The 25,634-nt window shown below is 38.9% G+C and overlaps 1 protein-coding gene across 4 annotated transcripts in view; it reads left to right on the forward strand.

Annotated features, from left to right (window-relative positions):
• The window catches only part of LOC116216286 (uncharacterized), a 59,307-nt gene that overhangs the window by 3,307 nt on the left and 30,366 nt on the right, over positions 1–25,634 (forward strand). For all 4 annotated transcript variants that reach the window (XR_014881879.1, XR_014881880.1, XM_085218998.1 and 1 more), the window contains one exon: positions 11,060–11,198. Coding sequence is in view for 2 of the 4 variants with exons in the window: in XM_085218998.1 (XP_085075124.1) it covers positions 11,060–11,198 (139 nt within the window). In the remaining 2 variants the exon portion in view is untranslated. The remainder of the gene's footprint in view (positions 1–11,059; positions 11,199–25,634) is intronic.

The following is a 25,634-nucleotide window of genomic DNA, read 5'->3' on the forward strand; positions in this document are numbered from 1 at the left end:
GTAGTAAGCCACAGCACACAATTGTGTTGGCTAAAAATTACAGCTTTCTTCAGGGAAACTAGCTCAATCAGAAAAATTACTTTACCAAATACATTCCTTGATAGGTTTATAAAGTCACTTGAGCCTTCCATTTTTATTTCTTACTTAACATCAGAGTGCAGGACACTTTAGAACCACAAACCTACTACGTGTCAGAATATCCACACAAAGGAGTTTGTTTTTTGTTTTTGTGTTTTTTTTTCAGGTAAGGCAAAATTTTTTTTGGATATCACCATACTCAGTGATATGATGAAGTTAAATAATTGTAGTTAAAATGCCTTTTTTTTTTCCCCCAATAACTCTTTCTTGAGCATTGCTGAACCATTTTGTTGCAGCCTGAGGTAGACAGCAAGCTTAGAATATTTTAGTCAGGGCAATTAAAATTTTGGCAAAAAAACTGAAAGTGTGAGGCAGTTTTAACTGTAGATGTCACTACCAGCTCTCCCTTGCAAAATGCTTGGCTACGCAGGTATTTTGGTTAGACAGGACACAGCATAATGAAAAAGATTTTCCTCTGAAACTTTCATTTTTTTGCAGCATGTTTTTCACAAGATTGTTCACTTTCCACATCTGTAAATACCATCCTGTTCCAGACCATTCATGATTCTGATCATTTGTGTCAGCTATGATACACTTGTGCTGTAGACACATACCATACTAAATGCTTTGATATTAAAAAAAAAGTGAGATTGCCTTATTAAGCATTAGCTTGCTTGACAAACAAGATCTCTTCCAGTATCTTAGCCCTGATTCATTATGAAATAAAATCATCTCTGATAATTAGCTTCTTCCTAGGCTTTTCAGGAAGCTAGACACATTCAAAAACACATGAATAGGAACAAGTGGGAACATAAGGAATGTTTCTCCTCTGCCTACAACAAAATATTAATGACAAGCAATGCAATTATTGTTTTTGAGGTTTTGAATTTACTTCCATAGTAAATTGAGTGAATATTACTTCTCAAAAGTATGGTGGGAATCTACTCAGAATATTAAGTAGTCTCCTCATTGTATTGCAACATACTTGTCCTCAGTCTTGGACTCCAAATCTACTGAATGCAGTAGAACAGAAACATGTGGCTAGAGAAGACTTCTCTAGAAGCTGGATTATGCAGCAGAGACAAAAACAGAGCTTTTATGATAACCAATTATAAGAAATCTGCGCTGAGAACTTCTCTAAGTATGAATAAAAAATGCAAGGATTTGTTAATTTAAGATTTTCCAGACATGGGAGAGTTAAACCCTAAAAGAGGACAAAGTAGTCCAATCTGTGAATTTTTCTGGTTGATTTTTTAGCTTAGCTGTTGCCTGTTCCTTGTTTTCAGTACCATTAAGAGTTATTCAACACCCAGTATTCTAATATCTCCATACTTGTCATTTGGTTTATTATAAAATGCATGGATAGGAAATTTACCTCCATTAAGCAGGAAAATTGAAGACACTCCCTAAGAGCATTAGTAGCAAGTACTTGCAGCAGCTATGCAATTGGCACAGTAAAGAATAGAGACCCTTTAGTCTGTTCTTTTTCAAGATTTTATCATGGATTATACGACATTCTGCTTGCAATAGAAGGTTCCTTCCAGACCAATGTAAAATTATCCAGAATCTTCTCTATATTTTCTTTTAAATTTTCCAGAAAAGCTGACTTAACTAACAACATTACCTTGTATTTCTCTCCTGTTGGCATACCTTTGTGTTTTTCCTTTTCTAGGGCTTAGGGTTTTTTCTCTTTCTCAAAACTTCCCTGAGAAATTGTGGCATGATATCATTGGTCTTACTGAAGTGCAGTCAGCCTTGATGTCATCTGTGTCATTTGTGCGGTCCAAGTCTGAGAGCATGTAGAGCACATAGTTGCCTTCCATGCTCACCAACATCAGAGATGTTCCTTGAATGTGACATTGTGAGTGTTCAGACTGTGACTCTGGATAGCAAAGAAAGATCACATCAGCAAACTGTCTGAAAGCCTTGGTATTTTAATTCTGCTGTTGCTTGACACATTTTTCCTCTGGTACCACTGCAAAAGTTAGTGACATCAAAAGGACTTAACTGTTTTTCTCCATGAAGGTATGTAAGCCCACTGGGAGTCAGCCAAATGTATTTTGTATTTTGTATGACAGCAAGCATGAGTTGTTCACCTTGTTTGACAGTCAGTGACAAAACACAAGGCTGTCTGCTGGCAAAGAAGGACAGTGGAAAGGACAGTGCAGGGCACCTGTGTGCCAGAGAGGCCTGAATATGTTAATGCCACCCACTGCTGAGCCATCTGCAGGTTATTACTTGATAGTGACTTGATGGACAGTGACTTATTAAAAAGAAGTCCCACCATATCCACTGCGCAGGCTTAAGCACAGCTCCTGCTGTGCTGTTTTTTATCTACTCACCTGATTATCAGCAGTTGTTTTTAATTTATTTACTAGCAGTGACACATGGCAGGAGTCCACAAATGCAGAAGACAGCAGCTGGTTGAGCCCCAGAGGAACCACTTTTAACAAGAAGTAGACAACAAGCTACACTTTGGTAGGTGCAGAGCAGGCTGGTCACTTGAATACTTATACATCTGCTTACTGCAGGATGTTACTCTGGTAGGGGCAGCAAGAACGAGGCATTAATGCAATAGCAATGGCAGTGGCATTCCCTATTGGGGAACAGTGGGACAGGGTTACAGGAGGTCCCTTTTAAGGTACTTCTGACATCACTGCAGAATGGATGGCTAGTGGGTCCCCTGCATGCATAGAGCTCACACAAGGGAACTGTGGTTACCTGTCTTCTCCTTCTTTTTGATATGAATAGTTGCCACATCATCTTCTTGAGTAGCTAAGCTACAGATGAGTAATTCTGAGTGATTTGTCTATTATCTAGTGTTGAACAGAGATCAACTCTGTGCAGTATCTCACAATGGTTAATACTCTTACTGATCCCAGGGGTACTAGGGTAACTAGAAGGCCACAAGTGGCTTTAAAAAAAAATAAAAATAAATTGTTGCATTTCTTCTCTTCATTTATGGTTCTTAAACCTGTATCTTGATGTACAGTAAGCAACATGTTCTTGCTGAGGAGTGGGCAGCAATCTCCACCATCAGGCCAGTGACAAACAACATCACACAGACAACGAGCTGTACAAGAAACAAAATGTGATGGCCTTATTAGCAGCCTCAATCAGTCAATGGCTTTCTCCTCAAGCTGCGTAACAGGATTTTATCTCTTGACCCTTAAGAACTTACACTGGATGGGCTTGAAGGAGCCTGAGAAAGACTCCTGTGATTGCAGACAGCAAGAGCTGAGACACAAATGAAGGTGTCCACTTCTCTCAAATACAGACATGCTGTCAGAGACATATTTCCAGTCTTTGTCCCCACCATTGCCTCACAGGGCTGTTCTTCCCCTGATTTTAGAGAACAAGATATTTCCTGCTAGCCAAGTTGATCCCAGGTTGAAAACTCAACATGACTAGCCTCAGAATATATTCAAAACAAACAGTAAAAACTACTATTTGTGGTTCCATCGTTGTCATCCTCCACTCATCCTCACTTTGCACCATCTGCTACTACAATCTCTAACTCCGGACAACCAACCACAGCCTTTCCTATTGACCCTGAAAAGGAAGGAGTTCTACTTGTAGGGCTTGAGTAAACTTGAGTCTACCCCAGCAGCACAGAGGGATTTGCAGGCACACAGCCAGGTGTGTGCCAGCTACCTCCAAGCACTGTCAGAAGCAGGTGAAGCTTGCATCAAGTGACCTGGCCTCAGCAGAAGTTAGAGACAGAGTGCAGGAGATGTTAAGGAAGTGAACTTGGGCAGATAAATTACCGGTGCAATTTCACCAGTTCACCAATTCCACCAGGGAAAACAGCAAGAACATGACCCTTCACAAAGTCAGAGCCAGGGAATCAGCATCACATGCTACAGGTCACATTTACAGTTCTGCACATGCACTAGGACATTAGCTCTCAATTGCTCATCTTCTGTTCTCTAACTTCGTAGTATCACTTCTCAGACTAAAACCTTAATGAATGCTTGCCAAGTTCTTGTAAGCACACCAAATTTCATAATTTAAATATGTTTTGAAGCTCCAGAGAAAAAAATGCACATCACTGAGTATCAGCCATCTGGAAAGCTTTGGAGTCTTATTTTGCTCATTTGTTTGTTTGCTACTCAGCTACTACAGTACTGGAAGTATAATTTTTTAATTTTTTTTTATTTAAGGTTACAGCATGGGTTTTGACTACCAAATGAAAACACAGCTCATGCAGGAATAATTCACTGCTTTGAAACATAAATGATTTCTGAATGATGAATGAGGTTTGTAGTTACGCCAAAGTACTGCCTATACCATTATGAACTGTTAATTCTTCCTGATACTGTTTGCAAAATGCCATTTTTCTCCTCCCTCCCTCCCAAATTGCAAGTGAGGAGTAGGATCTTGAAATTAGGGTAGAAAGGAAGAGACAGAAGCAGCCTCACCAGTCAGCTAATCAAAAAAATTATTGGTCACAATATATATAAGTATTTTTAAAGTTTCAAAATAAAAACTAGGAGCTAACATGTCGGTTTCTGATATTGAGAAGATATCAGTTGCCCCCAGACTAAAGTAAGACTGCGGGAATATTGGGAGGCATTGTTATGGATTACAGAGGATGTCGATCCCATTAGAAGTGTATGATGCTACAGACCCTTGTCCCATGTTGTTTTGTTGCTTACAGCCATAAGCTCTTCTTGAGCTACAGGAAATGAGGTACAGATGTGAGCTGAAAAACAACCTGGGAGATGAAGCTCTGTCACAAGCTTGCACTGTCAACAAACTGTCATGCATACCAGGATCCCACAAAACTAGGAAGGTACAATCATGAAGGCAACATTTAAACTAACGGGATTTCAAGGCGCAGTTAGTACATGCAAAGAAAAATTTAAAATACCAAGTAATTCTTCAGTTCCTAAAGTTCAATTAGTGTTTTCTGCTCTACGCAACTACAAAGCTTGTCCATAGACTAGAACACTGACACCACTCCTACTGAGGTCCAGTATAGGATAGTACAGTGACATTTCATAATATAACAGCAATGACAAGTAATTACAGAATTGGAGGGGTTGAAAGTGACATCTGCAGATCATCTGCATCATCCACAGCTGAAGTAGGTTCCCTAGAGTCAGTTAGCTGAAGTTATTCCACATACGAATGATACAGATGTTAAATAATAATAATAATAATAATAATAATAATAATAATAATAATTTCTAGGTTGTTTCTATTAAGGGCCAGAAAATTCCTCTTTTTAATATTCTTCTCCTAAGGTCAGTGTTTTTGAATACACTGCGGTAAATCTAGGCTTTGACTAAGAAAACCTACATTGTTTGAAATTATAGATACAAAATGCCATCTAAAAAATGTCCTTTAGAGTATATAATGATCCCAGCCTGGGTGCACAGTAAGTTTAATACTACAGTGTGTGCCAGCTCTGCCTGTGTACAAAATCAAAACAGCTTTAAATAAGAGATTGGGTTATTCCTTCCACACTCACACCTTTTTTTTTCTTTTAATTTATTTATCCTTGCTGACATTAGTTTATGTATCATGTTATTCATTTTTTTAACACATGCTTATAAGTGTTGCATAATTCTGTTTAAAGAAAAAACAGAATGCAAAATGGATTTGAAGTGTGTGCTTTGACTTAAAAAAGCAAAACAAAATAACAACACAAAAAACCTACATTTTTCAATGTCTTCAATGTCAGCCCTGCCAACATCAAGGATGGTGGACAAGGCCCAAAGTGAGAGAGTAAGTAGAATGCTAGTTAGATTGCCTCTCAGGACCGTCATTTGTCAAACTGAATCACAAAACATATCATATAGATAGTCAAGGAACAGCAATAGCATTCTTAAAAGTAAAAGACAACTTGGGCGTTCCTGATAGCATTACCTTAACAAGAAGGACAATCTGATATTATTTTTTGTAACTGATGCTTCAAGTATGATTGTCCCCATCATTTAAAGAAAGAAAAAAGAGCAGAATGAACTGAAGATCAGCTCCAGATTCAACTGTATCATTACCATATAATTGCTGCTACCAGGGGCAGGGGAAATCTCTGTGTATGGAGGCTTGTTGCACAGAGTTAAGACAGACATTCCTCATCTTTCTGCCCTAGACATGTTTTCCAGAAAACGGAGGAGAATGGATAAAAACAATTAGAACCTCTACCTTTCAGCAGATGGATAATCTACAGATTGACCTAGCCTGAATACCAACACAACCATAAACATCAGCTTTTCTTTTTCCTAGCCCTGATAAACTTTGAACACCAGGTTTAGTATTTCCTGTGAGTGCTCTCCATAATGATGATGATCTCTTATCCTAACAGCCAGCACATGCCATGATTTCTGGACAGCACAGACATGGCAATAGTGGGTGTTTGTTTTGTTTTGCTTTCTTATGTTTTTTTATGTTGTTATGTTCCTTTATTTTTTATTTTATTTTATTTTGAGTTGCCTACCTAAATGAGAAAACAGTCATGAGAATTGAACACAAATATAGGAGTGGGGGGAGAGAGACTAATACAACAAAGATAATCTCTGTAGAAAAGGAAAGCAGCACAAGCAGATGAAGGAGAGAACACACAAGAAGAATAATGACAAGAAAGAGGACATGGTAGAAAATAGGAGTTAAAATATGCTACATTAAAGCAAAAGCAACGATCTGCTATAACGAAAAGAAAACAGAGAAGGGACAAAATACAAAGGAAGACAAAAATACACAAATTTATTCCAAAGATAATTAATAGGTTGATTAAACTGCAAATATAGAACAAAACTGAATGTCCTTTAAAAGGCAAGATATGTCCTTGGAGGAGATGGCAGCAGAGTTACCTTTCCATCCTCCCTTCCCCACCCCTCCAGTGACATCTCAGGCAAAAACTGTAGGTGTTGAGTAAATTTTTAATTGAGAGCATAAATGATTTACATGTTCACAGCAGTGCATCCCTCCTTTCTCTAATATCAGTTAAATTCTTTCAGCAAGTATCAAAGTCTTGATTGCCAGCATCACTGCTGTAAATAAGGCTAGTCCTTTATTTCTTCTGTACCTTCTGATAGTATGTTTTTTTACTCACTGTCAAGCAAAGCTCTTATTGAGAAATTTCTCTTAAAAATGTATTTTAGTGGAACATGAATATCTAATCTAAAAAATGTTTATACCCTTAGGAGGAAAAAAAAACAACTGTTAACTTTGGTTGATTCCAGAATTAATATTTGTATGATCTTACATCTTAATCTGAACACACATGAATGCTTTTGGGTGCAGCATAATAAAGAGGTGGTTGCTAATCTTAGCAGCACCTCATGTAGATTAAACATTATAATTGATGCTTACAGAACAAGACCCAGAGAAATTAATTCTTTGTTGCTCCAATTTTGCTGGTTTAAATTAAAGAGTTACATGAAGTCCCTCTACCATGGGAAACAAACAAAAAAGTGCACATATTCATGCACAACAGTTGTTTTTATTTGTTCTCGAAGAGTGGATGGGTGTCTTATTACTGCTCAAGTTGAGCATTCCCTAGCTCAGTGCCCTGTGATCTAGCTGTATCAGATACGAGCTCCTTCAGTTTCTGTAGGCTTAACACACCTCCCCTTGCACTCTCCTTTGTTTCTTGTACACTGTCCTCCTCCCACATATTCAATCTCCAGAATCTTTAAAAAAAGCAAAAACAAAAAACTCAACGTGTACACTGACGACTCTTCCTATATTTCCAGTAGCATTTCACTCAACTATCTGGCTTCATGCAGAAAGCTGGGAAGAGCAGGACTTTACCTAAAAGAGAAATACTCTTTTTTTTTTTCTCTTGTTTCTTTTCTCATGAGCCTGCTCGTGTGCTTTTAATGACCAACCTGGATAGACGTGCTGGCACCACGCTGTGCCTTCAGCAAATAAGACTGCCAGAGGTAAAAGGTACTGACAATTTATACTAGTTAGGCTGAAATTTATATATTGGGGTAGATAACTGAAATCATCTGAATATTATATTATACTTAGGAGACAATTGACTTTAGAGTCTATAGGCACAAGTGCAAGCAGTGTAAATCTTTACATCTCCAGAGCCAGGAACCTAATTCAACCAGAGCTCATCAGTGAAAGCCTGAAGTAAATGGAGCAGCTCAAGGATTGTACTGAGGTACCTAGCATTAGCCTGCTTCTCCCCAAGAAGTATCTGTCCCCAAGAGAAGGCTCATGGCTTTGAATTGTGCCAGATTCAACACTCTAAAATAATCCTGACGTGAAATGTGAGAAACCTTCAAATCATTCAACTTCGATGGCTCAATGTACTGACTTCTTTAACCATTTTCTCAGACATTTGTCTCTAGGCATTGTAGAATGCATCTAGATGGCTGTGTGAGGTTTGTGGTAGCAGAGCATCCAGAGCTAACTAATTTTTCTTTCCCATATTGCACAGCAGCCATTACAGCAGTATAAGTTCCATATGTCAATGCAGATAAAGAAACCACGAAAAAGAGTTTAACTAAAACAAAAATAATTCAGATTCATAACAATCAATGAGCACTTGCAGGGCTGGTATGAAATCTTATTTTAGCAACTCCTAATTAAAGCTGGTACATTCAAAACACTCTAATCTAAAATTGTACTTATCTGGAAAGTCATAAAAGAGGTAATTCCACTCACTAGTTTGAAGAAAGAAAGAACAGGTAGGACTTTTTTGTGTATGGAATCCCCAATTAAATACTGGCAGAAAAAGGATGAGACAGAAGTAACAGTTGGGGAAAAAACTTTCAATCAGAATTCATGGTTGTCTGAAAAAAAGTGTATTTTTCCACTTTTGAAAGTTCAACTATTTCTTTTTTTTCCAGAAGTTATTGTGAAACTCTGTGGTGCAGTTTTTACAGTCTACTTTAAGCCTTGAAAGAAACTTTCATTTTCCCAACTTTACTTGCTTAAAAAGATGTAATAGTAATAATCAAGTTCTCTTTGTGATCCTGCTCTCTTCTTTTATCATATCTAGGTAGCCATAATTTGAAGAAATTAGTATTTCTTATCTCTCTCTCTAATCATTTAGCCTACATTATGATTCTGTTTTTGTACAGTGATTCAGATGTTATGATTATCAAGACATGGAAGGAAAAGTAAAATTATTCTCATCTCTGTTGGACTCTGTTTGTGGTAGATCAATAATCTAATCACTGCTACAAATCTTGTATTCTTTTGGTCTTGTCTTTATGGATACTAGAAATCAAGTGCAGACCTACTATACGTACAGAATCACTATGTACACAGGCAGGCACTGGCATCGCAGCAGTGGGCAAAGGAATATTTATTGTAACTTGAGGTAACTTCAGTGCAGAATGCAATTCTCACACTTGTATTCAGAAGTCACATGCACTGTGTCACACCCAGACAGATTGCAGAGTAGGGTGTTCACAAAGGATGCCCCAGCACCATAGGTCACACACCTCCATATGTAGTGACCTTCCTGGTAAGAGCACACCTTTGTCCTTCCCCCAGGCTTTATTACCAAAGAATTAAAACAAAACAAAACAAACTAGAAAAACCTAGGTCTTGATAAGTTCAGTGTATTAGAGTCAAGTTCATCCTAAAAGTCTAAAATCAAGAACATTTTTCTGCCTTACACATATTTCTAGCTCAAAGTGCACATTTTTCTTTTGCTCTCAAATCCTTTCCTATTTATACTCTTCTTCAACAGCTGTCCCCTATTCCCTATTGAACATCCATTTTCCCTTAAGATGGATAATTAATTTAGAACTCCAGGCAGTAAGACATAGGTGAGAAATCAGCTTTCCTGGTGTTGTCTTTTTTTCTTAACCATTAAATGGTGCAATTCTGCCTAACATTGCATGAGAACAGGGGAATACATCCAAAAATGAAAACCAAACAATAATTCCTTTTAGTGTTATGCTAGAGTAATGAAACAGAGAATGAATTCCAGACATATTATTCTACTGTAATAGAAATTCATCATTGGTTCTTAATATGTTAAAAGTGAAGAACTGTCAAAATGAAGCTTGGTGAGCCATATTCACTTAAGCAATAACACTCTTTCCCAAGTCAATAGTTCTGAATATTTTTCTGGAACCTCGGATTCAATAGTAGTATCTTGGAGATTTGTTTCCTACATTACAACAGACCATCCTCCTTGAGTTTATTTAAACATTTTGTACATGCTCCCTACTTTGCCATCCTGAAGACTGCTGGTTACCCAGTCAACCTCAGTCCATTCTTATTAGAGATAATGGATGCAAGTGGACTTCTCAGCCTCACAAAAAAAAAGTTGTTGTTGTTCCTAAGGGAACAGCCTTGATCTTTTGTCTGAACTGATCTTAGGGTGTTGCTGCCCCTTACAAAGAAACTCATCTTGTGTGACTGGATAAGAAAGGCAAAACTGGGGAAGACTCAAAGTCATTCTACTTCGACAGTGGGTTAAAATCCTTGATTCTCCAAGGACCTATTATCTGAGATACTTTTTTCACTGTTCTTGACATCTTAGTGCTCACAACAAGCTTCCCTTGACCTAAAGGAAGCTGAAAATATAAGCAGATATTGCGACAGAGTGCAGGTGTCCCAAGAGCAGGCGACTGTATGTAACCACGTACATATTGATAAGTTTGGTTCTTCAATGAAGTTTGTACTGATTTCCAATCATCAACCTAAGTCTGAAGTCAAAGCCTGTTTTGTTTTCAATACATAAAAAAGATTATTCTTGATAATGCAGTTCAGTTTAAGTAGTTTATTCTATACACATATAAAGAGTGACTTCTGCCAGCCTACTTTTTGCAAGATCTCCCTTTAGAACTAAAACCCCCATCACAATGGTGAGAAATATATTACCATTTCCCCATTGCCAATAATGTTGCAGTTTATAAAGTATTGAAGCAAAAAGAAAAAGCTCACTTGTGGTGCTGTATTTCACTGTGAGTCTACTTTGTCTTCTCTTTTAATAAAATCCAGGTGATTTTACCTTTCTAACACAGCATGTGCTCACTGTCAGCTTTGTGTTTTGCAGACGCTACAAGAGAAGCCCTATGGAAATGGATTTGTGGACAAGAGCAGGAGAGGAAACTACATTTGTAGTAAATAAAAGCATCATTCGCAGATGTCTTGGCAGAGATCTTGGAATTTGGAAATACACATCTCCTGGACAGGTAAGGAAGTTACAATGATTATTTTTAATTATTTATTTTTTACTGTATAATATACTCTCTGTACAATGGAAGAGGAGCTTGCAAGCTGTGTTTAAAAAGAAGTGGGTTTGCCAGCTATGACAATAGTTAAGGGAAGATTTAAATGAAATAATAGGTGTTTTTCATCTTTCATGTCTATAATTGGTTAACACACTGTGAAAAAGAGTACATAAGACATTTCTCCACAAAAAAACCAAACCAAAACAAAACAAAAAACAAAGAAGGAACAAAATCAAGAAAAAAGACAGCGCTGCAAACCCACTGTTTTGTTAGCTCATCTTTTAAGAACCTGCTTCCTGTTTAGTATGCATGTAATGACAATGCATTCAACTGAATAATTTAGAATATAGATGACAACTTTTCAGAAGAGGTTTTTATCAGTGTCAGGCAGCTTCCTGTTTTCGACCATATAAAAACAGAACAGGAATCACCGCTAACATTATTAGTTTTGGATCATCTTCCTGCTGTTCAGAGGGGAAAGCCTCATTTTTTTTTCTGGCAATGAATTAGCATTGTTACTTTTAGAACTCCCTGACTATAAATGCTGAATTAATTTATTATCATAAAAGAAAAAAAAGCCCTGCATTGTGCAGACACTGCTAAAGTTGCAAAGCCAGACGCTCCTGGGAAATGGTAGAATCACATTTACGCTATCTTAATTTTGCAGGTTATTACTTTTGTGTTCTTACGTGCAGATGACACCCTTAATGATAACAACAGATCTGCTTTTCAGTTATGCCATGTTTACTCACAAAAATCCCAAAAACAGGAATCCATCCCCATTCAAAGCATTTCACTTTGTTGAACATTTTCAGTGGCAGTTACGTGTATGTGTGTAAGTAAGGTTTGTTTTAAACGCTCACATGTGTAGTGCACACAACTGTCCTGCATTCTGGGATTCACATCAATAGCTTTGCTGAAGATAATTTTAAGTTAAACAAAAGTCTAGCCCTTCACTTTGTTATGGTGTACACAGATAGCAAGTGCAAGCATCTATCCTTGCCTTGTATGAAATGCCTCTGTTGAAGACAATGAACAGCTCCAAGCAAGTAAGAATTTCCAATTCATGTATTTTTTTTTCATGTTGTAACCTACCCTTTCACTTTATTCAGGGAAGGATATTTATATTTAAAATCACCTTGAAATGAAGGCAAAATAACACTAAACATTTAATTTTCCCTTCTACGTGCTCATGGAGATTTCTTCCCCGGCTTTTTCTTCAAGCCTTATTGTTTCCTGTTATCCACCAGTTTTGTGTAGGTACATAAGGTGCAGAGCTGTATAGTATGCTGTTAGTTTCAGTAATAGATTTAAATTTAGAATTTTTCTGATTGGAAATAATGCCATTATTCATGTGCCCTTGTACTAACTCCCAGGCTGCTGTCTGGTTCTCTTGATATTATTAAATTCCTGATGCACATTATCGCAGAGGTCAGTGCAGAAAGAAAGGTGTTACACAACTCTCAAGACAAATATTTCAAGGAGAAGATCTCAGATAGACACAAAATTGTTATATCCTAATCTTGGCGCAACATCTGCTGGCCTTTTACTCAATTTAAGTTTATACACTGCTCCCTTACTGGGTATTATTATAGCTAAAATATCTACATTTCTTTAGCATGCTTAGTGTAGTAATCAGAATACCTGGTTGGAGGAATACAAGAACAATGGATTAATGGGCTAAACCTGGGAAAACCTCAACTTATTCCTATTTTTGAAGTTACATGGAAGATTTTTACTATCTTAAATTTCTTTGCAAGTAACCTGCAAAAGTAAATATGTACAGACTGTGATCTAAATCCAGAATTAGCTGAATGGTGGCAGTCAGTTTTCTACAGAAATACAGAATATTGTGAATATAGAACATTCATAATTTTATTGACCCTTCAGACTCACATTCAAATTTTTGATTTCTCACTAATTTAATTGCTACACCTGAGAATTAGGTATAATGTTCTCTGTCAGAGTGGGTGTTGTTCAGAGGTAAAAGGCTAAAACTATATAAGCACAAGAAACTATGAAGGAGTGCAGAGTAAGCTAGAGATGCTTCAGGTAGCCTGGATACCAAAAATCACATCAGTCTGCACTGAGCTCCCTGCTGTGGCTGAACACCTCCTAGTCACCAAACTTATTCATGCGTCTCTGTATTGCAGTCCAGCCACTTCTGCGACTGCAATGCAGGCATAAATCAAGGCTGACATAGTCCCCTTGGAAATGGAGAAGCTGTGCATTTGCAAACTGGTATGGCTTGGGACAACAAGACATCAGCTAACAAGAGTTAATGGGGACAGGATCACATGTATGCTTCTCATTTTAACACACCCAGATCTACAGCTCTGAGTAAATGAGTGGCATACAGCCCTGTATGAAAGATGATAAGGGATGGAGATTAAAATATTTTATTTGCTTGAGAGGAAAGGACTTACTGACACAAGACAGGAATTATGATGAGATCTTGTTTACCAGGCTAGTACAAAGCTAGAAATCAATACATTAAAATTGCTGTGACCAGAAATTAGATTGACTAAGTGAACAAAATTCATGAAGACAAACAGCTTCAAGTCGTGCCTTTGCATGACTGATGTAATACTAAGATACTTTTACTTTCTCTCAGAATGACCCCTTTGAAACGAACATTTCTATTGTAATGCTGAAATATTGGTAGACTTCTCTAATGAAAAACAGTAATATAGACTTAATAATATAAATATTTATGAAAAATTTTGAAATACACAAAAGTATGCAGATATTCACTTGTGCAATGTCTTTAGTGATAGCTTGTTAAGCAGCTTTGTTGGGAACATAAATTTTTTCCAATCATTTCGTTCATTATTCCTTTCCCCATAAATATTAACTGCCCAACACTTGCAGTGATTATCATAATACTAAATAGATAAAAAGATTTTCTTACCAGCATAATGACAGGAGTTACTGTACAAAAGATATAAAGATGAAGAGAGAAGCTTCATGAAACAGAAACGTAGCAGACGGTAGCAGGAGTGTGTGAAATTGCAGAATAAGGGGAGACACGGGAGTTGCTGACTAGATTGCAAATAGAGTCGAGGAGCTTTGGAGAAGGGACAAGAGAGGAAGAACTACAAAGTATCATTATCTGATAAACCCAGCATATCTCATGCTAACATGCCTTTATCCAAATAAAGGACAGAAAGCCCAAATGACCTGCTCATATAAATCAGCATTGCTCTAATAGCTCTAATGACAACTGTTTGGGCAAGCAGAAGAAAATAAGCAGGATAAAAACAATGAAAATAAAATGTCTCTACCCCTTATAGATTAATTTCAAATTGATCAACTTGTGATGGCCATGAGAGCTGACAGAAAGGCCATCAGTCTGTGGTACAAGCATTAAGCATGTTTGACCTATGCATACTTTTATAAAGCACATTTTATGGATGACATTTCTTTTCTTTCTTCCTCTCCTCACTTTTGTAGGACCTAGATGTAGGAGTGGTACTTCAGAGATTGTTTTCCATGTCAGAGAAGAAACAAACAGAAATACTCTCCAGGTAGTGCGGATCCCAGTAAGAAGTTAGTGCATATGCTTGAAAGTAGTGGAGAAAAAGAGCTTCAGTCCATATAGGTGTGTTATGTAAATATTTCTGGCAATCAGCAGAAAGCATGCTATTCAAATTATCTGCTTTCTCATAAGTCCTCACCTAAAAGCTCATATCTCATCTGAGCATACTAAACATGCAGTTGTTTGAGGTCTTGTTTAGTCCTCAAGGCAGAGTTACGTTACAAGATTTTCATTACCAGCAGACTGAAATTCAGTTTAATGCATATTTGCCCATGCCAGTGCTGAACTCTCATCAAAGAGGAACAGCACTTTCTTTTGCACTTGTGCTGTCCTGCTAGTTCAGTAGCCAGTAGTAGTTACTGTGCTCTGCACCAAAAGAATGGGTTTAGGATGAAATTCTCATTCTCTGACAACGGAAGCATACTATTGCTATTTTATAAAAAAAATAATAAATTAATAGAACCTGAGGTTTTAACTTTTGAGGATGCAGTCAGTATACAACTGTGGTTGACTTTCAGTACAGATGGTTTCAAAATGGAATTTCATAATGAAATCTTCGAATAACTCAAACAATATTTAACAAGAAATTGTATTTTGAGCCTGACTACAAGTCATTCCTGCAATTGACCCCACATTTGATAGACAACATCCCTTTGTGTTTACCTTTGTCTTTGCCTTTCTGATTGCAGCAAATGCAGATCTTTCTCAGGAAACATACTCAGTTTGACCAGTGCAAAAGTAAAGCAATACAATACAAATAACAAAGAAAATGGTTTCACTAAAAAATGAAATAATTATATTTGTTAACATTACTTATTTGAAATTATTTGTTGAAAATTAATCTACTTTAGGTGAAAACTCCCATAAAAACGTATAGAAGAAAATGTGTGAGTATAGTATGATTAACTGTCATTCAGAGCCAGGTAGAAAATAAGAAGCTACAGTTTATTCCAGCTCTAACCTCAAGTCTCCATAGTCTCAGTACAGCTGGAAATTTTGCTAAATTTATCAGAAGCAAAGCATTGAACAACTAGGAAACATGAAAATGGCATTATTAGACTTCAGAATTTGCATCCCAGCAATGGGAGCAGAGTAGTTCACCACTCTTTGAAACCAACGGCTCACCTCAAGAAGTATTGCAAACCAGACCAAAAAAAGCTATCACTAAATGGTTGCATTTCTATTTGGAGTAGTTAAAATAGCAGGGCTTCGTTTAATCATACATTTGAAAAAGATATAGTCCAAACCACCTGCAAATTTGGTTTGAAGCGTATTACAACATTTTTGTTTGTTTTCCTGAGTTTCTGTAGATGTTACACATTGAGGTGATTTTTTTTTTAAAAAGCAACAAAAACCAAAACACCAAATTATTTAAATCTAGCAAAACTTTTTGTGACACTTTCAGTGAAGTGGTATCTCTGTGGTACTGAGGTTATGACACACTTTCTGAAGGGTGCATTAAACCATTGGGTAAGACTTTGCACAAGAGTTAGATCCTGCTGATGTCCTAGATTACTATTCATACATTTGTTTTGACAAAGAAAAAAAATCTCTTTTTGTTCAGTTTCTCAAAAAACACTGAGCTGATCTTTCTGACATAGATATTGAGAAAAATGCTACTTTGGAGAATCTGTGGCACTTTTTAAAATGTGCACCGAGGATCTAGAGCTTCTTATGAAATCAATACCTTGTGCTAGCTGCCCTCACCTACTCTGAAAATCAAGTCATAAGTCTTTATGACATCTCAGTTCTCATTGTCCTAGTTGCACTGTACAGAACTGATGAACATAGCAAGCTTGTTTTGGTTAGTTGTATGTCTAGAGATACTGGAGAGAGGAACTGGATAGCTGTATAAGTAAAGTCTGTAAATCAATATTAAAATACAGTAAGAAAAAAAGTAAGAAATAAAAGCTGCAATAGAGTAGAAAATATCTTCTGCTTCTACTGGCGTTTCTGAGCTGAAGAAATGGACTAAGATTTAGATAGCACAGTATTCTGTGCTCTATTTAAAAAGTATTGTTATCATCAAATTACATTTAACATAAATTCTTCCTTAGGATTCCCTACAGGAATAAGGTGCCTAGCTAACAAAACCTCACCTTATCCAATAAATATAATTATTTTTCAAAAATCTAGATAGGGCACCTATTTCTGCCATCTTCATGGTTGAACTACCAGTGCACAAAGGTTTTTTTATACCCAAGGATTACTTGGTTGCAAAAATATTTCATTACCTACAGGACGATACTCTCCTTTCATGACTTGTAAAAAAAAAACCAAGAACAACACATTGCTAAACACAGAAACCTATACAAACTCCTATAGACACTTCTATTCCCTCTGCTCTCCTCTCCACAGAACTGTCATATGAACAAAGCAGTATTTCCTTCTTTTGCTCCTCTTTTTGCAGTCTTGCAAGAGAGAAAGGAGAAATTGTAGGTCACTTGGCAAGATGTCAGTTCATCACTACTGCAATGACTGCCCCATTTGCAAGAGGCCACAGTTAATTGGGGCCAGATTCTGCTTTATTTGTGGACATATGGACATGTAAAGACTGTCCTATTCATGTACAGCCATATGCAGCTTTGGGATTAGATCCCCCAGCTATGCACTGTTGAGGTTGTTGTCCTGAAAATGCACCATTTGGAAGATCACATGGAAAATCACAGAACAGAGTACTTACAACCTGTAGTCTGCAAAAGCTATGTTAGTGAAGCTTTACTCCTCCCCCTAATATGCTTTTGCTTCTCATTTATCAATCCTGCCTCATGAAAACACTGCAATACGGACACATATTCATCTTTCTCATTCTCTATGCGGTGCCACAGGGAGCACAAACTCCCATTAACACCCATGAAATCCCCGTGGTTTAGGGCACATCACACAGATGAGGCAATCCAGCAGACCTTCTCCAGGAGTACATGGGCCAGAGGCTTACTAGCTGGCAATGCACTTCACAGCGGTCCTTGGGGTGATCTAAAATAATGTGCGTCTAGACTGAATAGATCTTTTTCAGCATCCCAGTGGGTGCTGACCCGCTGACAAATGCTAGCACTAAAATAGGCATGTAAAGAGTCCCACTGGAGTAGAAACTGTTCATTGAGCAAGCCTTATGCACAAGAACTGCAACTTAAACTGTTGCTAATTGGGATGAGAGAGAACTTGGCTCAAAGGAAGGATTCACCAAAATCACACAAGTGGATTCTCAGGTCAGGAATTGTGTTCGTGTCTGAATTTACATGGGAAGTACACTCCAAATTTAGATATGTAATAGAAATGAGTGATAGAAAAATACCCAGAAACAAATACCATTGGTGTGCAAACATACCTATCACCAGCACCTGGCCACCTACTTATTGTTTTTCCATATCTATCCCTCTCCTTCAAACCTGACATCTTACATTAAGACAATATTTTTTCTGAAAGACACTTTCTATCACTTATGCATCAAAAATATACTTACAAAGAAAGTAGAAAGTTATGATGCTGCTTCCAATATAGTGGTCAGAAATCCAATAAGGTTAATCAACTGAGGAAATGCAACTCAAGTAGTTTACTGTTACATGTCTGCTTTTTAGTGCATGGGACTGATCAGTTCATTAATATGACATACTGAAGAGCATCCTCCAGGCATTCACCACAATCTGAGTGAATCAGTAAATGCACACATTACTGATACAATTATGCTGAGGGTATGGGGGGGGTTGGGCACTAGCATTATGAAATAGAAAGCTCACTTCCATTCCCACAGCTTTCATAACTTGGCTATAATAAAACAGTTGTAGGGAACTGGCAAATTACAGTCTGTGTTTGTAAGGGAAGGAGATGGCAAATAACTAATGTTTTGTTCTCTGCACCGAGATTGTGTTACATTACAAAACCCTTCCCTATTTTTCTGTGAGCAATTGTGCGTAGAATTAAAATAGTAGCCTACCTTAACACTGTCCAAACCCTGCTCTTTTCTGAAGTTGCCTAAGCCTAGTATATAAGATGTTTTCTTTTTCTGCTTAGGATTAAAGTTGTCCTGAGCATTAATTTTGGAGTTAAAAGGAAGGAAAGGAAAACATAGCAAAAAAATTTCACTAATTAATATTAATGCCAGGTTGACAACAAAATTGCTTTCTATGCAGTTGTGATGATTCAAGCTTGGGAAGGAATATGAAATTTGGAACAATATTTGTTTAGCTTTTGTGCTATTAACTCATTTATTCTCAGTTCTGTTCTCAGCTGGCTTTGCTTTACATCATCTCATCACTAAAGAGAAATTCTAAGTAAAATTCTTCCTCAAGTGGTACTTTCTCAGCAAAGGATTCTTGGACTTCATTTTGTGGCCAAGATGGACTTGCTGGTACAACAGAACACCCTTTTATTTGAATTTATTGAGCCTCAATGAAGGCTGGTAATTTCCATTTCCCCCCTAAAAACCCAGACCTACTTTCCTTTAAAATGTCTGATCCTTGCATTCTGTCCCACTCCAGTGCACCTCAGTTTCTATAATCAGCATCTTATATAAGAGACCCAGAACTGGGAGCAGTTATTTATCAGTTTTCACATGCCCTCACTTTCTCCCCGGAGAGCACTAAAATAATGTAACAGATCCACACTTGGTACATGAGGACTGTTGTGGCAGACAGCTTCCTCTTGTCAGATTGAACCCACCGCTGCCCTAAAGGGAATGATGCTTGGGAAAGAAAACCCATTTGTGCTGTTTGTACCATGGGTTCCTGCTCTGCTAGTCACAGAAATGCTGTGAGACACAACAGGCTCCCAGGGTGTTCGTGCATCCCCTGCCCTGAGCCACCGAGTAGCTCAGAGCTTATGACATTTACAAAATAAATGAAGTACAGAGAAATGTTCTCTCCAGGAGCAGCAGCAGCATGGAGGGCTGCACCTCACATCCTGGAGTCAGAGATGGGCTGCCAGTCGCATGCCAAATGCAGACAGGAGAACAGCACATAGCCATGTTATTTCTCTCTCTGCTAATGCCCTATTTTTTGTTGTTCCTTTTTTCCCCACAAGTACTCGTGCCCAGTACAGGAAAGCGAGAAAGGGGCATTGCATGCAACTGAGACACAGGCTCTTCCAACTTCACCCTGGGAGGCCGCTCATGCATTTTATTATTTGCCTATTTATTTTCAGGTGGCTTTTCCACAGCCTTGTCACTCAGCTGATTTCTAACCAACCTGGCAGGTTTTTACTGCTCCCTTCCTGGTTGCTGGTAAAACAACAAAGTCTGTGGGATTTACAGGCAGTAGCTCCCACACGGTACCTGCAAGTAAAGTGTCCTCCCGAGGAGAGGAAGCCTCGCTAACAGCTGCTTCTGTTTGAAGTGTCTGTGTGTATTTAGGCCCTGCTCCATCACAGCAGACCAGCATGCACTCAGTGCTGGGCACATCCACGCTTTTGTCACTAGGCTACACAAAGAAATGTGTATGCTCAAGTCTTTGTGGCCTGGATGGCCTTAAAGCCCTAGTTTATTGTTCTAGCAGGTCATAGAGTCGTTGTGTAGCTTGTAGTGTTCCAGGTTGATGATTTACAGAGCAGCTGAAGAGAAAAGTGCACTTTGGTTGCAGAATTTATCAACCCAGCCCAACTTTCCTCTGCAAAGCATCAGTGGATGGGAGTTGCTTCAAGAAGTCAGCAATGCATGCCTTATGAATTGCTGTTATGCACCGTACAGGGTATAGTGGCTTGCAGCAGCCTTCTAGTGATATTCTCTCCAAACTGCTTCAACCCACTCCTTGCGTCTTACCTATTCATACCATGCCAAGTTTTTTGTTTTTGTTTTTGTTTTAATAAATCTCTATTTGACTTTGTTACAAGAAGTTCCTTTGGGGATGGAGATGAAACTATGTTAAACCAGAAAGCTGAAAGGATTTCTAGGAGAATGAAGAAGTTTCGCTTTTTTTTTTTCTTCTTCAGAAGAAATATCCACTCCTTATCATTGAGCAATTTTTGGTGCAGACAATTAAACATCATACTTAGAGCCTTGTTCCTTTGGCAAACCATTTCTTCAGCAAGATGCTGTAACCTAGTGCCCTAAGAAGTCAGCCATCCCTGCATCTCACCAGGTGAACTTCATTCTGTTTCCAGCCAGCTTTTACAGAAAAACTCTGAAGTCTATTCAAACCAAATTGGAGGACCTCATTTTTACAACTCAGATAAAATTAGTCTTACTGCTAAGGGAAATCTGCTTGGTTGCTGGAACAGATGCAGAATGCAGCAGTACCAGCTTGGGGCATCATAGCTATTTGTGGGAGTTGCAGCCTCATAGTTCCTCAGTGAGCCACTGCTTCAGTAAGATAACCCAAACCATTTCCTGATGTTTCCCTAAATTACCTCTCTGAGGCTTCTTCTCCCTCTTTGGCTCAGTGGTACAAGTCTCCTTCACTTTTCATCTCTTCAAGAAACGTATATTTTTTTTTCTGAAAGGGCTGAAAATTTACCTCAGGTTTTTGCTAAATAGAAGTTAGGCTTCTTCATATTTTTATTCACTCATCTTTTTCAGGGTTAGTCTACAGCAACAATCAATAGATGTGAATTTGAAATGTAAAGTTATCTGGTGACATCACCAAATAATGTGTCATAATAATGTTCAGTTTTCATCTGACCTTCAGAAATCAGCAGATTCAATTACTTGTAGCATTTACTGAAGATCCTCCAGGGATCTCACCATAAATTATACTGTATTCTACAAATAGGTATGACAACACTAATCAGCAAATTAAATGACAGCAATCATTCCTGCAGAGATGCTTAAACATCTGATTGAGCCGATATATTGGACCTGCACAGCCTACAGCTTTAGTCTTCAAGAGATGCTGCTCTCATGCATAAAATGCTGGCCTTGCAAACAGGAACGTTTTGGTTACTTAAGATATCTAATGAAGAGGAAAAGACTGGTGTCTCCAAGCAAACACTAATGGACATTGATGGATGGAGATTGCAGTCCCTTCATAAATATTTTGCCTTGTTGTTTCCACCCATTCAACTTTACGCAGTTTTACACTGGCAGGTGATTTGGGTGTGACAAATTCCAATAATCATTGGGGTAAAGGCATGGCAGAACCAGCGCTGCACTCACACAGAGTTGTTGCCTTCTCCCTTTCCACGCAGGCCTACGGCAGTACTTTCTGAAGGTGCACTCAGTAGCCTACTCAAGTGATTTCAAAGTGAACATGAACCAGTCTTCATTCCAACACTGCCTTCCTTGCCCTAACAAGATACAGAAGCCTTTATCAGCCAGCTGCTGCTGGGTCAGTGTCCTATGTGTTTCACGCATGGCACAGGCAGTTCAGCAAGTGCAAAAATACTACTAGTCTGAGAAGGCAGAATGTAAAAGAGCAAAACTGTTGGTTTAAAAAAACCTTTTGGAAGTCATGGAGCAAGAGAGAAAAATCACCAAAACTGTAGGAAGGTGCAGGGACTGGTGCATAGTAGGTAGTCTGAGACAGGCACTGATAGCACTGGTGAGCAAGTTGAGCTGCAGTTGAGACCACATTCTTAAAACTTCAGGAGAAAGAAGTGTGCAGGAATCTGAGGCACAGCTCTGCTGGGAGTGTCAGCCAAGCGAACACTGAGATGCATCCTGTGCTTACAGGCAGTGTCACCTTGATTTAGCCCCATCCATAAGCCTTCCGTTACAAGCAGGTGCTGCAGGAGGTGGGGGCAGCATGTGTGGAGAGGTGTGATCACAACTCCTACTGCAAGCTGTTATTTTGACAGCTCTATTACAGTCATATTGAAGCAACTCCTGGGAAGTGTGAAGCACTGCAAAAAAATTCCAGGAAAATCATCTGTCCTGCAATATGCCAGCTTTCACTCAGGAAGAGGACTAAATACCAGTGAGAAGATACATAGAGTTTTTTTCTCAAGCTGGGAGGAAGTGTTGATCTGCCTGAGGGGAGAAAGACACTACAGAGGGACCTGGACAAACTGGATCAACGGGCCAAGGTTAACTGCTTGAGTTTCAATAGGGCCAAGTGTTGGGTCCAGCATTTTAGTCACAACAACCCCAGGCAACCCTACAGACTTGGAGGGGAGTGGCTGGAAAGATGCCTGATGGAAAGGGACCTTGGTGTACTGATGGACAGTCAGCTGAATACGAGCCAGCAGCATGCCCAGGTGGCCAAGGCCAATGGCATCCTGGCTTGTATCAGGAATGGTGTGGTGAGCAGGACTAGGGAAGTCATCCTGCCCCTGTACCCAGCACTGGTGAGGCCTCACCTAAGTACTGTGATCAGTTTGGGGCACCTCAATACAGAAAGGACATTGAGGTGCTGGAGCAGGCCCAAGGAAGGGCAACAAGACTTGAGAAGGGCTTGGAGAATATACCCTACAAGGACCAACTGAAGGAACTGGGGCTGTTTAGTCTGGGGAAAAGGAGGCTGAGAGGAGATCTTATTGCGCTCTTCCAATATCTGAAAGGTGCTTACAGCGAGAGTGGGGCTGGTCTCTTCTCGCTGGTGACAGGACAAGAGGAAATTAAGTTGCACCACAGTAAGTTTAGGTTGAATATCAGGAAAAACATCTTTACAGAAAGCGTTGTTAAGCACTGGAATAGGCTCCCCAGGGAGGTGGTTGAGTCATCATCCCTGAACGTGTTTAAAAACAGTCTGGATGTGGTGTTCAGGGACATGATTTAGCAGAGAGTTGTTAAGGTAATTTGGCCAGGTTGTGGTTAGACTTGATGATCTTTAAGGTCTTTTCCAACGTGAGCAATTCTATGATTCTATGGCTTTTGGCCATAGCTAGTTATGATCCATCTGGAAAAACACTGATTTTTCTCCTGAATAACTTTTTGCCCTGCACATGAGTGCAAGAGATTTCTCTCAGTAATCCAGCAACATGCCAAAAATGGATATACCTGGGACTTAGAAACTCTAAGCATGCCTCTCCCCTCAATCTATGCAAGCTGCACATAGGATTTTGTGGCAACAACATCTTTTTAACTTTAATGTTTTTATACTGATCCTGCTCATTTATGTTAGCAATTTCCACAGATACACATATGCAGTTTTCTTTTATTTACCATTCCCTAGCAGCTTTGGAAAAAAAAAAAGCAACAGAAGTACTGAGAGAAGAGCTCCAGCTGCACTCCCTTCCAGTTTTTGATGAAAGCATTTGTTCAACAGTTACAGTTTGTAAGGAAACACAAATGACTTGCTAGTCAGGTGTCATGGAGCCCTACGCAAAGGAAACGCTCGTCAAATTCTCCAGAAATTCATCATGGCTTTGGTACATCTTTGCTTGACAAGAGCTATCCTGAAAAGTTATATTTCATTCCTTATTATTGCAAATTATTCTCTCAGCTGAAGTGCCTTTTGTCTTAGGCAGTGTATCACAAATTGGTACTGCACTCTGACAGTCAAGGTAGGCTCAATCAGTATCTCTCTTCTGTCAAGGGAATGCCCTCCTTCTGCACCTGACACTTCTTGTGAAGGGGCTCTCAAAGCAAAAGGGAAGTTTTCCAACCTAAGGAGCAACACCTGACCACTACTGGCAGGAGGCACCCTCACTGGCATTTTAGACAAGCTTTAAGTACTCTAGAGATTGACGTAGTTATTTTCTTTCTTCTACTCACAAATCAGTGATGCTATCAAATGCTTCTATAGGAGATCAGGTTGCAAGGACTGAGCTGTGGGAAGTAACATTGCAACCTGGTGTAGCAAATCCATATTTCAGAGAAAAATGATTTCATTTAAAAACTAAAATATGAATTAATTCATTTACACTCTCACTTGTTCACAAGCAGCTGAAAATATGCAGCCTCTGCAGACACCAGGCTGCTGGTATCCAGGAGCTTTCATGATGCCATGGATAAAAAAAGGTCTCTACAGACACGTCTGTCAACTTCTTCCATTAGCAACCAGACATTGGCTTCAGAGATGCCTTCTTACATCCATTAGGAGTCATTGAGGGTCAGCCTCTCCATCATGTCCCACCTGTGAGATATTAGGATTGTATCATTCTCCTGTGTGTCCTGCATTAGGTGGCCTGAGAACCTGCCTGTAGATGTGTTGGATGCTTCATTGCCTTCTAATGTACATGCCTTCTCAATGCCTTTTTACTGCTGCTCACTTCGTCCAGTGCTTTAACATACAGGCCTTCCCACTAGCATCAGACTTAACACTTTTACTAACAGTTCCACTGATAGGCACCAGGTGTCCAGCACTACTGACCACTTTGTCCCTTGCTGAGCTGTGCTTTGATGGGGATCTCCCACTTTTTTATGCTGTCTCATACTGTTGCTGTTAGCTCAGTCAGATATTCAAACAGCTTTTCTAGCATGTCAAGGAGGAGGGCATGTATCTCTTAGGCAGAAGGTTGTGATTTTGCTGTTAGAACAAATTTGATGAAGAATGAAGCTTTGTGAATAACTTCCACTTTTCAAGCTGATATAGTATTGCTGGGGAAGTCATAATGATAGCTTCTGCTGTAAACCAGTAACCTTTGCAAAAGCATTAACATTCCGCATCTAATAAATTACTTCCAGCTTTTGATGCCAGTCTCAGTTGATGGCACAGTCACCAGGTCAAAGAGCCTTCAGTATATTATGGTGCCAAAAAGCGTCAGTTATATTCTCAAAGTTTAATTCTTCAAACCTCATGCATATCTGCTAGTAAACTTCAACTTCTTGCTTCCCAAACTTCCTTTCCTTAATGCTGTCCAACAACCTGGTTTCCTTAATAAGCACACAGCCTCTGCATTCCTCATACAGTAGCTCAGAGCATAGTCCCTGCAGGGAATCTATTCTAGTGGTCATTTTTAGAGCATGCAGAAGAGAACTTCACCAACACTCCAGAATAGACACTGAGACACAGAATACTGCTGGTTTTGGGCTAAACACTCTTTGTCCA

Source organism: Meleagris gallopavo, chromosome 2 (assembly GCF_905368555.1).
Source record: "Meleagris gallopavo chromosome 2, MGAL_WU_HG_1.1, whole genome shotgun sequence".
Lineage (NCBI taxonomy): Eukaryota > Metazoa > Chordata > Aves > Galliformes > Phasianidae > Meleagris > Meleagris gallopavo.